Source organism: Micropterus salmoides, unplaced genomic scaffold (assembly GCF_014851395.1).
Source record: "Micropterus salmoides isolate LMB-PRFRI ecotype aquatic unplaced genomic scaffold, ASM1485139v1 Ms_hic_scaffold_8, whole genome shotgun sequence".
Taxonomy (NCBI): domain Eukaryota; kingdom Metazoa; phylum Chordata; class Actinopteri; order Centrarchiformes; family Centrarchidae; genus Micropterus; species Micropterus salmoides.
The window spans coordinates 21,328,197-21,341,481 of NW_024044570.1; the positions used below are offsets into that span (position 1 = coordinate 21,328,197).

General features: G+C 43.4%; 1 protein-coding gene across 1 annotated transcript in view; it reads right to left on the reverse strand.

The window, feature by feature from the left end:
• shank3a (SH3 and multiple ankyrin repeat domains 3a) overlaps positions 1-13,285 on the reverse strand; it is a 222,883-nt gene that overhangs the window by 5,312 nt on the left and 204,286 nt on the right. Inside the window, 8 exon segments of the mRNA XM_038705701.1 lie at positions 5,046-5,244; positions 5,247-7,134; positions 7,247-7,773; positions 8,491-8,596; positions 8,853-8,980; positions 9,381-9,404; positions 9,583-9,663; positions 12,998-13,133. Coding sequence (XP_038561629.1) covers positions 5,046-5,244; positions 5,247-7,134; positions 7,247-7,773; positions 8,491-8,596; positions 8,853-8,980; positions 9,381-9,404; positions 9,583-9,663; positions 12,998-13,133 — 3,089 coding nt within the window.

The following is a 13,285-nucleotide window of genomic DNA, read 5'->3' on the forward strand; positions in this document are numbered from 1 at the left end:
CAAATCAGCAAGCTGCACTCATTGGTTATGAGTTTCTGAAATTCTTTACAGCTTTAGATAAAAATCTTTTTACAACTCAATTATGAGACGCGGGACTTACATCATTATTTCAAGCAATACTTTGACTATATACACGGCAGCATTTGAGAGTAAGATGCCATTATTTCCACAGACACCCAACCTACACTCAACACACCTGATGATTAGTGAAATTCTGTTTCCTCTAATGAATTTAACCAAAATCTACTTCCTGTTAAGACATACTGTATTCTTCCCTGAAGTGATTACTGTAACGGACAAACAGCCAGAAGCTTAGCATTAGATTAGAATTACAGTATCAAACAGATTTTGTGTTTTACATTGAATCTGCATAGCACTAACCTGAAGGCACTACTTTAAAATACGACAAATACAGTACAAACATGCACACACACACACACACACAAACACACACACATATATTTACCTACATTTAGACACAGTAGGCAGATCTATATTAAGAGTAGAATTTGGTTATGCGATGCACATTCCAATTTGCCTTTTCTGACAAAGACTTATCGGAGTCAGAGGTGACATTTATCATGTCTTTAGACTTCTGTTAAAGGCCATGTGGAGGTACACAAAACAGCATCTTTTTCCAAATTTAATTTAGTCAAAAGAATACTAATTTACATCTGAAGTGCAGCCAACACCTGATTTAATGCAGTCTACCATTTAGGGAATCTCAGTGACCAACAAACCCAATGTTACCATCTGCAGAATTAAGAGGAATTGCAATAAATTGGCAATAATTCTTAAGCAGTAGGAAACTGCAACAGCAGTCACTCAAGGTACAGTAAATGATGGTTTCATCTACCTTTTTAAGTCTGACCCTCTTTTGAAAAATAATAGAAAACAGTTTAAAAAAGCTATTACTACACTACTGCTCTAATGGAGAAAGGTGGTCAGAAAGGAGAAGACAGATGTATTAGAGATCAAGGCTAACATGAGAGTTTTATCTAGCTTGGTGCAAGGAGGAAGAAGTGAAAATAGAGGCCTAAATACGGTAAGAGTTAGTATGATGGTGTCTGTTTTATTCATGCATGTTAGTGAGTGTCTTATGTACAAGTGTGGCACAGGTTTTCCCTCTACTGCATGTGTTTGGAAACTTTGATATGGGTGAGATTTGTACTAAAGAGTGTAATGGAACAAAGCTAGCTTGGCAGCGCACAGGCTAGAGAAAGACTACAGGGAGCCGACGGATATGAGATGAGCTCCATGCACACTTACACAGTCGTCCTGCCCTCCTGGGCGCACAGTCAGTTCTAGACCAATCAGATCAGAGCAGCAGGGCGGAGCATGCAAGGTGAGCAGAGAGAGAGCAATGGGAGAGAATGTTAGCATCACTCCATGAGACGCAGCCTGCCAACCAGACTTATAGTCTGCTTCAGCCTAACTCTGCTGTCTGTGACATGCCTTGTGTATGCATGTGTATGCACAGGTGTGTGAATGTGACTGTATGAGCGTGGCTGTGAGTATATATTTTCACACTTTTATTTATGTGCGTGTGCGTGTGATGGTGTAACTGATGTATAAGCATGAGAAAGACAGCAGAGTAGGCTTCAGGACTGGACGGTCTGACCAGTAGGCTACATGAGAGAGAAATGAGCACACTATTCACATATCAAACACTGCACAAACAAAGAAAAACAAATAAACAAACAAACAAACAAAAAGGTGGGCACATGTCTCTTGACATTTGTGGTTGCTTTTGTACTTATTCTGAAATGATGTGGACTAAATTATTCTCATTACAAGTTGTAGATATTAATTCACATTTGTATGTGCTGCACTGCATATAGGGGTTGTGTGTTTTCTGATCAAGATATACAACGTTTTAGCGTGGTCCAATAAGCAAGACAGTCAGGGACCATGGCCATCCTCAACACAATCACTGAAAAACAAAACAAAGTTATGCAAATTACGAAAACAGAGGAGAACAGAAAACCAAAGAGCAAAACTGAAATAAAATGAGTACCACAGGTTTCTAAACCATCCAGAGCTATGATACATAGCATGTGAATGAGGTGGATACAAGAAAGACAAAATACAGCAGCATGTGTGGTTTTTGAAGGGGTTCAAATGAGGCACACAGTGGATGGTCTAATGATGGAGTAACATTACAATTAAGGGTGCTGGGATGCCTATGCAGTATGTGAAATGCTCCAGCAGGTGAAGAGAGAGAGAGAGAGAAATAATGGTGTGCATGATCATCTTTGTCACAGCCGAGGGTAGTCAACTGTCAGGATGGAGGCGGTGGGGATGACTTTGATTGCATAATCTCAGGAAAGGACGAGCCCAATCAGAAGTGAGTGTAACATGTTATTTTTGATATCATGATCACCTTTCCCATCCTAGGACCATGGTGTTTTTGAGGCACGAATTGATGACTGATGGTTAATTTGGCTCAGTGTCACATACTGACTTCATATCTCATTTGTGGTCAGCCAGGCAATGCATTGTCTAATAGTACAATACTGGTAAAATGATGTGACTGCAAAACATGCTCAAATGTATGCTTTCAAAATTGTTTTCAATTGTTTTATTGGAGGTAAATCCTACATCCAAGAATTCCAGAAGCAACAAGAAGTAGCAGCAGACTTCTGTTGACACCAAACTACACTGTCACTCCCACATAGAGGACAACAGTTACAGTTTAAAAATTCTGCCAATTGCCACCACTACTCAGCACGAAAGGCCAATTACTAGCAGCCCTATGCTGATCAGTTCTAGAAAGATTTTCTATACTTTTCCCCGAGATAGCTATGTAACTAATTTAGTTGACAGGTGGGTGGAAACCCCAATGTGTGAAGCCCTCTGACGTCAGTTGTGTGGAGTTGATCAGCTCCTCTTACTGATGTCAGGGATGAGGGGGAACGAGTCTATTCTAACATCTTCTCAATCTTAGATTGTCTCTTGTCTCATCTTTCAAGTCCATTTAATCAGCAGTGAAGTTACATGGAAGCACATTTTTCCACCCTTCTTACTCACATCAACAGAAATGAGGACGAGAGAATAAGAAAGAGAGAGGAGCTAGCTATAAAATCAACTGCATCTGAAGAGTCTAGACTGATAAATTTCTGTTTATGAACAACTCTCCTGAACAGCACATTAAAAACAAGAGTCAATTTCATGGTTGACTAAAACTACAATGGACAACCGCCCCCCCAAAAAAGCCAGCATTTGTTCTTCGAACATCAGATTAACTTCCAACCTGCCGAGCCATAAAACACCTAAGGAAACATTGAAAGCCAAATCCTGCGTAGATCAAAATAGAAGATTCCACCATTTATTTGACAGTAACTCCATCTCAGGACTTTTGACAAGGTAAGGTCTGGTAGTCATGGCATTGTCATGGCTGTTAATGCCGTGATATTAAGGGGATGGTTTTACAATGACACACCATTGTAGTTCAGTCATGTTCAAATACTTGAAAATACATCCTTAAATCTTTGAGGTTATCACTGATATTACTGCAGGATGGAGGAGTGTGATAAGAAGGAAACTACAGCTTCTGGTCTTATCAAATGTATATCAGTGATGACTGCAAAGAGCTGTGGATATAAGGCTGTATTATGCATCATTTGAACAAGGACTCTGGGAAAAGCTTTAGGAGAAGCTGGAAGGGGAGCAACTAGAAGGGTTGTAGGTCAGAACCCAACAGTGACAGTGTGTGTGAGATTTCAGGAAGTGCATGCTTCCAAGCCCCGTTACCTTGTTTGCACCAAGAGATAATAGACTACACACACACACACACACACACACACACACACACACACACACACACACACACACACACACACACACACACACAAACTGTGTAGCACTAACTTATTGACTACTACTGTCTACTGTATGTACCAAACAACTCAGATCACTTAACAGGAAGCCAATGAGTACAACTGTAACTATGGAAACAAGAAGACTACTGTATATCTCTAATTTTTCTTGAAATTACTGAAAATATTTTATCTTCTCTTGTTTTAATCAATTTTATTCTGAATTAATCAGGTGATGCAAACAAGGTAACAAATAATATTGAAAAAAAAATTACATGAAACAAAACGAATAAAAGGGTTGTTCTCGTTTGATGGGATTAGTTGATAGGCTTGTTAGGAAAAATATATTTAAAAAAAAAAGCTTAGGTTTACCCTAGGGACTATAACCTTATGGTTTACTCTCTTCTGTGTCCTCACACCTGCAGAAATATAAAGGACTTCATTGTACTTTCAGGTATGGTGTGAACCCCCCCACCCACAGATAATACAAAAAAAACAGCACTGTGCATCAGACGCTTCAGATAACCATGGTGTCACTACGTAAGAGGCAGGTTTGTCTTCACTTCTTTATATGACTCATGGAAAGTTACAGCACATATTAACAATGTTGTTACACTAATAGTGTTAGGGAAGCTAATGCCAGCAATGCTGGTGACCTATAATTCATTATAACTTACCATCACAGTGGATTGGCTTAAACATGGATTCATTTGCACATAAAATGTGAGTAAAAGCACATCATATACAGAACTAAAACTTAAAGCTGCTGTTTTTGACTGTACGTATCCCTCTTGCAGTGAAATACTATCAGATTTCATACTGAAATAGACTCCAAATCCTGGTCTATAAAACATGTTTGCTTTTAAATAATAAAAGCCTCTGTGTTTGCAATCTCTCTTCCAGTGGGCTTATTGCAAGAACCAAGAGGGATTATCCACTGTAGACATAAACACTCATGTAAATAAAGAATATTAGAAAATGTTAATGAACCTAATTAAACTCTCTCTGTCTGACAATCTGCAATTCAATTTTATTTTATTTATTCAATTAAGATCCTTCTCTCTAAGGCTGGGCACTGAAATTGCTTTAGTTTGCTAACTGTGTCTTTGCCACCATATGAGTAAAATGTATAAATGAAACTTGAAATAATTGCTTTTAATGTTACCATTTGTTCAGTCCCTCAAGTTAATACAGTTTTGCATTACATTTTACTAGCTTTTCTCTTACCTGGCACCTGCCACTGGTGACTTCCTCCCAGGGTCAAGTGATGCTCCCATTGGTTCCTCTCCCAATGACCTAGTGTCTTTATTTAGCTGCTGTAGTCGTGAACTGAGTTCCCCCATAACAGATGGTTTTGCTCCCTCATCTGCACCCAGCCCAAGTCCCAGCCCACCAAGATTGCCCAAACTCCCAATACCTAGCCCCACCCCGGCCCACGAGGCTCCACTGGGTCCCCCCACAGCTTGGACCTCCGCTGGAAGAGGTAGCGTGGCTTGGTGGGGGCTAGTCCAGTCACTGACGCTGAACCACCTGAGGGCAGCCCAACTCCTCCAGCTGCAGCAGCAGCCAGGGCAGCAGCCTGTTGTTGTGATAGCAGCTCGCTGTCAGAGCTCTGCTTCAGCAGAGGGTCCCTGAAGGTGACGGGGCCTTTACTGCCTCCTATCTGGGACTTGAGCCGGGGCTTGGGAGGCACTGGCGGCTTGTCGAGCACAAAGGTCTGCCCGTCGGCATAGGAGGTGTGCGTGGTGTGTGTGTCGGCAGGCTCGCCGCTTTCTGAGGACAGTGTGGACATGCTGGAAACTGTGGAGACGGTGCTGGTGGTCTCGAGGTGGTGGTCTCGCTCTCTCTCACTGGAGCTGCGGGTATCAGCCTCCTCCACGCCTGAGTCAGCCGCAGAGCCAGACTCACCTACCGGTGGGGGCTCCAGAGGGTCAGAGGGCTTCCCTGAGACAGCTGCTGCACTGGATGGAGGTGGGGGCTGAGGCTGGGTGGAGGTCACAGTTGGGGTTGTGGGAGTTTGGGGTGTTAGTGTTGTAGGGGTAGTGATAGAGTGGGCAGGTTTAGTTGGGGACACTGGTGTCCCCTGTGCCTGAGCCAGCAGCCCATTAGCAAACTCATCCGGTGGTGGAACAACTCCAATTTTACGGAGCTCCTCTCTTGTTTCCTCATCACTGGAGGACAACATTGCAGGGGGCAGGGTCACTGTGTACGGATCCACATCCTCCTCTGAACTTCCCTGAGCCAGACTCTTGTCCTGGGCTGGACTGGCAGGACGCTGACTTTGAGGCTGGGCCTGGAGCTGGGCCTGGGCCTGGGGCTGGGAGACTGTGGGACTAGGGGATTTAGCCCGTGGACTTGGAGATTTGCTGGGCTCTGTGGATGTTGGGGCGAGTGTCTGTTCTAGTTCTGAACCCACGCCAACTGCCTGGCCATTACTGGTAGCATGGACCATGATTAGCCCTGCTGTCTTCTGCTGCGACGTATCCATAATACTGATCAACATACTTTTTTTATCCTCTAGTCTCTTCTCCTCCTTTCTCTCCTCTACTCTGGCCTCCATCTCCTGCCGGAATGATACAGGTGATGGTGATGTGGCCCACTGGGGTTTAGTGGGCTGGGGAACTAAAACAGATGCTGGGGGAACTCCATACCCTGCAGCCTTGGCGCCACTGGGCGAGAAAGGGGGAGGTGTGTGTGCCCCTTCCCCATGTGGAGACTCTTTGGTCTGAGGGTCAGTGAATATTACGCCCTGGCCTGCTCGCTCCTGTTTAGTCCTGGGCTCTGGGCTACTAGTTGGGGACTGAGAGGTCAGTGCCCTCTCTCTTGCGGCCAGCGCAAGAGCCAGTGGAGAGTTGGGGTCCAGGGGCTTTCCTGTGAGCGGATGGATAAAGGTGGTCCCACTAGGTGAGGGGCTCAGGGCCAAGGCCGGGGGAGGCAGTTGTCCCAGCTCTCGGGTGAGCATTCGTTCATCAATGGAGTGAGACTGAGTCAGAGAGGGGGCGTCAGAGCTGGTGGTGGACGCCCCTTCCATGGTCCCAACAGAAAGGAAGACAGTGGATTTCCTCCGTTCTTCTAGGCGACGCTCACGATCTTTCACCGCTCCAGCAATCGCAGCAGCGAAGGGACCCTTACCCTGAAACATCATCTCTCCCTGGGCACGCATACGCTCTCGCTCAGCCATCAGCTGCTGCTGGTAGTAGTCTGCACGGCTGGTGTGTGTGTGCCCATGAGTATGTGGGTGTCGTCCTGAGGGTGAGCTCTCTCTGGAGTGGGCAGCAGCTAAGGCCAAACTAGCTTTTTCTTGTGCATCTTCCACCTGCAGTAAGACAAAAACGACAAAAACAACCAAACATGTCAAAGTCAGAGGGTCTTTGACACTAAAGTAAAAAATATAACAATCACAAGACCATCCCCAACATGCAACCTACCTGTAGTTGTTTCACCAGAGGACTTTTCTTCCTCTGGGGTTTGGTGGGTGTGTACAGTCCAATGCTAAATTGACCTACATTAGCATAAGGGTTGTCAATAACCCGACCCTTCCTTTTGATTCGCTCAGGTGGTGTAGCAGCAGAAGGACGGGGAATTTCTGTGGGCTCTACAGGTAGATGAGAAGAGTCCTGGAGGATGATCATGGAGCGGGCTTTCTTCTGTCTCTCAATGTGTGTGGCCTGCCGCTGAGCGGCCTCGTAAGGTAGGTCCAAGGAGGAGGGTTTGAAGCTGGAGCGTCCTCCAGGCTCATGGCCCTGACTTTGGGTCCTAGATGGGGGAGGAGGGGGACAGAAAGCTGGGGGAGGACCAGTGTCAAGGTAGTAGGGAGGAGGAGGAGGTGCCATTTGTGGCGGTGGAGGAATGGGATGGGGCTGTGAGTGGTCTCGAAGGCTGTCTGTCATAGAGGAACTGCGGGGAAATCTGTGCTCGCCTGCAAGGGCAGACAGCCGATCCTCCTCAGTGGCACCTGATGAGGGAGGGGAGGGCACAGATCATCTGGTGACGGGGAGTAAGCTCGTAAAAAAAGGGCCTTTTTATTCCAGCCTAGCAGGTCAATAGCTGCTTCATGAAAAATACACTGTAATGCATCCATCTGTAAATCTGTTAACTCACACAGTTAATAATGTATCAGGTGTCGCAAACCTAGCTATACAATATTTAAACAAAAACTAAGTAACTACGTATTTTTGGCTTATTTAACAATTAATTCAACATTCATTAAATGAGTGCACTTGAAAACAGGACAAGTGTTTAATAATACAGAGAGTATTAATAATGTATATCTTCTTTTGAAAGATGTTCTGTACTTGAACATCTGCTCTGCAAACCTGTTTCTGTGAATATCCAATATCTACATTTGAACATTCTGAACATGTAATGCCATGTACTGTAAGTGTGTATTTGTGACCATGTTAACTGTTTGTTAATCTGCCAAGTTTTGACAGGGGAAATTATTTCTGGTCAATAAGAACTTTAAATTGGTTTGATTAGGATGCAGCTTCATCCTCAGTATTTTCTATTTGTTGTAGTCTGCTGCTGTCTACATACATTTACAAAAAAGAATGATGCTTCCTTTTCCTTTTCCTGTCTCTAAATGTCAATATATTACCTATAAGTATACTGTACATAAGATACACTATCATTCACCTGATTTGAATATGTACAGGATGGGTGATTGTTTTACCAAAAGACTTGGTCCTGGACATCCCCTTTGGTAGTGGTATGTGACCTCTCTCAATGCCTGGGTGAAGACCTCCATGTAGAGTCATCCCTTGTCTCTCAAACAGTGACTGTAGCACAACAAAACCAAGAATTTACAGTGTTATGGCGCACATTTTTAATGCCTTCACAGCTTCGCTAAAACTCCTAAAATCTGTATACAGAATAGAAGTAGCACAAAGCAGTGAATGCTGTATGTATGCAGGGTAGCGTAGTGCTGTGTAGCCCAGGTGTTTTTGAGTATGTTATCCGTCAGATTGAGTTTGTATGTTTGCCAGCATAGTGGCATATGCTGTCTGACAATGTACTGTGTGTAGGTGCACTCACACTGATCTCTGCTGGTGTTATTCTCCTGCTGGTAGGCCGTTGTTTGACAGTGGCTGCTCTGTAATCTGTCTCTGAAGGCTGAGAACGCAACATAGACTCCTGGGATGCCAACATCTCATCTAGTCTCTCTGTTGAGAAGGAAATGAGCCAGAACTAAATACTGAGACATAAGACCAAGGAAACACTGTGTCATCATTTCTGGTAATGCTAACACATTAGAGAATACAAACTTAAAAAGGCATCTCCGAAATGCAGCTATACACTATGATGTGAGGTCATGCTCTATGGTATTGTACAAAATCACTGCACTATTTCAATGTGTATTTTTTGATGACCGCTAGGGAGCGAGCACTAAGTGTTGAAAGGGTAGAGAGAGAGGGAAAAAAAAGACAAAAAGTGGAGAAAGAGTCCATATATTTCAAGTGTTCTGCTCTGCTGTTCTAAATCAACACTGCTTAAAATGACACAGCAGTGATAAATCATCTTTATGACATTCAGAGAGGTGTCAGTTTCTTGCCTCAGACTCACCTCCTCTTCTCCTCCGAGCAGAAGCTTGGTGGGAAAAAGATTGCGTCAGCAGAGGAGGGAAAATGACAAGAACAAGCCAACAGAAGTGACTACTCTAAAAGTTAGGAGACACACCAAGTTTTAATGACAAAGGGAAAGCAGAAATGTGACAGAAAAGCAGGAAGGGAGTGTGGCGTTTGCTTGCCAACTCTCTGGCACTCACCCAGTTCTTCCAGCTCAGCGGTCATGGACTTAGAGCGAAGTGTCAGGGTGGTGCTGGGAGCTCTTTTGGGTGGCGGGGGTGCTGTGGAGAAAAGGCATGGTGTTGAAGATGAAGTTGAGGGGGATGAAAATCCTTTGGCTTTGCGGCTCAGTGCCCTCCTGGCATCCCCAAGACGTCCAGTCCATCCCGTCTTCACTGCTTTGATCTGGTCAAATTCAGATGAACTGGATGCCTCGCACTTAGCCAGGACCTTGTTCAGGCTACGGTTGGAGCCCAACTTCTTCATGTTTTATTCTCTGTTGGTCTGATGGCTTGTGAATATGTCTTTCAGTTTTTTAGTCTTTGTGCTGCAAGTATTCCTCTCTGCTGAGGAGCCCAGAGGCAGTAAATGTATAGCTCAGTCCTCTCTGTAACATCCCTAGCTTCCTGAATCCTCCCATTACACACAGAACAGAATTTGTCTGCCACAATAGGCAAAATTAACAAAATGAGTGGGGCAAGGAGAGGGAGAAAGTCGTCCATCTTACTTTTAATATGCTGCCTGTTTGGAATTTAGCAGGTGTACATCAGACAGCAGCTTATATACACATGCCTGTTCTCCCACATATGGGACCACATGCAGACACACAGAGAAAACTCCCTGAGGGAGGACATAATGCCATGTGGGCTGACAGACGAAGAGATGACAGTAAATTGAAGAGCAAAGGAAAATGACGGGCTGCAGATTTTATAACCCAAAGCCCATGAGAGCCTCCCAATCCTACTATAAACACAAGGCAACCGGGCCGGTAAAACACATCTACCAAATGTTAGCTCCAAATGCAAACTACAGACTTACAAGTTTCAATAAAAGGATTTAAATCAGGTTAAAAATACCCCAAAATGAGATTATGTATTTAACATGTTAAGTCAGCAGTAATAATGTAATGCCATGCAGCCAGACAGAGACCATAAAGCTACATATAGCAGCAGCCTTTCCGTGCTTTCTCAAACCCAAGTTTCCTAACACTATCCCACAACACAGCTAGATCAGCTCACTCTACCTGATATCGACCAGCTAACACTCAATGCACCACTGTAGAGCGATAGATCTCTAAATCCCACAGACGCCCTAGTGCCTTACTAGAGCCTAACCATCCTGCTGTCGTCAGCGGCTGCAGATCTAGTGTACATACGCCATCCTGGGTACAGTCCATATCAAACATCTTCATTTCCTCACCAGTCTGCACATTATGGTACAGTAGCAGGGAACAGAGGAGATGGAGGAGGATGGAAAAAGAGAGAGGACCAGAGACAGAGTCAGAGGGAGAGAGAGATGCTTTTGCTGTAATGTAATGCTTAATTCAAACATGCAGTGTAGTCACCATGGCAACGGTGGCAGTAGTGAGGCCTGCATGGTGCAGAGAATGTGTGTTTTGTATGTGTGTTTGCTTGCAAGTCTCTGTGTGTGAGTGTGTGAGTGTGCGAGTAAGCGCGCGTCTGAGTATTTGTGCAAAGGTGTGGCACAATATGCAGAGTAAGTCCCACCGGAGGAGCAGCGCAGCAGGAGAGGGTGTTCAAAACAGCTTAGGATATAAAAAAAAGACACTAAGGAGAAGTTTGAAACAAGAGAGAAGAATTCTGTTTTCCCTTAGCTCTGAAACACTAAACACACTCCATCTTGTCTACAGCTGTTTTCACCGTGTGTGTCTCAGCAGTTGAATCTGTCTGCCCATCTTTTCTTCGATTGACAATAAAGGAAGCTTACCAACCTTTGTCTTTCAGCCTACCTCAAGCAAGACAATGTCTTGGGAACACAAAAGACCAAAATAAATTGATGCGAACCAGTATGGTAAAGCCACTCCAAATAAATGTAATTATGCCTACGTAATTTTATATAGTTCCAACACATCTACCATGATAGTGTTCCACTGCACAAATGCCTTCATACACTGAAAGCAAGTTAAAAAATCATGTTAAATTATGTTAAAGGACTAGATTTTGGGATATAAGCTTTTTTGGCGTAGAGTTAAATGATACCAATACTGTAGTTAAATATGAGGCTACAAACAGAGGCATGTTAGCTTAGCTTAGCATAAAGACTGCAAACAGGTGGGACGCAGCTCAAAATCCGCCTACCAGAACCTGTTAAGCTCATTACACATTCTTGTTTGTTTTATCCACTCAAAAACTCTCCCTTTTACAGTGGCTTATGTTAGGGACTATTTCTTGATCGGAACGTAACTGAGAGTGGAGACTAGAGCCAAGAAATAGTCTGGCACACAACCTCCCATTAAATGGCAAATTGTCATTTTTACAAGCAAACAAGACATAATGTTTTAATTAGTGCCCTTTAGTGGTGCTGATAGGTGGATATTGTTTGTTTCTGACAAAACCAGGCTAACTGTTTCCCTCTGTTTCCAGTCTTTGTGCTAAACTAAGCTAACCAGCTGCTGGCTGTAGTCTCATATTTAACGGACAGAAGTGAGAGAGGTATTGGCTTCTCTTCTATTGCTCTACCAGAAAGCAAATTAGCATATTTCACAAAATGTCAATCAATTATGACAACTAAGCGAACACAATCCACTAAGGAAGACCATGACACTCAGTTCAAATATCCAAAAAAAGGTACTAAAGGTACCTTCAGTTAAGATGTTTTTTTTGTAATTATATGTTCAATTGTGCATACTGGCATTACCCATATCAAGTAAACATACAAATTAAAATAGCTAGACAGCAGACAAGCATGGGGTGAGAGAGAGACAAACAGAAAGATAGATTAAGAGAGACAATAAGGCCGTGAGTAGCAGCATATTGCTTATACACTACTGCCCCAATGAAACTAGGTCATACTCATGTATATCTGTCTCTGTATCTCAAAAAACGCTCTACCACACACACATACCCACACATACACAACTGCAGTGTACACAGTCCTGAGGTCATAGTGCCAGTACTGTGTGGGAGCTGAGTAATGGCAAGCTGTGGTTGACATGGAAACCACAAGGATTTACAGCAGGGTGACGTGGTAGAAATCAGCTTGACAAAAGAAACACACATAAATTCCATCTGTACATAGAAGCAACATGTCTCCATTACATTACAGTACAATTCATTATCAAATAATCAAGACATCCTATGAGAAATGGCACGTGCCATGCTAAAATCCCTATGAGCACACAATATACTTTAATTAAGTCATTACTATATAATTTGTGGAACATGTTCTATTTAAATCATTCTTCATAGTAATGAATATGTTTAATATAGTTGAGCTAATCCGTACAAAAAGCACATGTGAAGCAGCATTTCACATGATTTCACAGTTCACATGTCTGTCTGTTTTTGTGACCTTTTACATGTGAAAATATGAATTTAACAACAACTCTTTTTCTTAAAAGGGAAGGCGCAAAGGACCATATCCTCTGGTTTTTACCTTTCTTGCGAACGACTTCCTCAGACTCAGGTTTGCGTGTGACAGACACCACCTTCATCAGCAGCCTGTTGCCCCCTTGCCGAATCAAGGACACCACCTGCTTATGGCCCACCTTCACTACATTCACTCCATTTACCTAAGAGAAAGCACACACAAATCCACATTGAGACATTGTGAAAAGCCTCTGGGAGGCCATTTTGAATTTAATGGTCATTTTTGGTGTTTGACAGGTTCCGAACTTGAACAAACTCCTCCAACAGAATAAACAGATTGACTTCAAATTTTGGC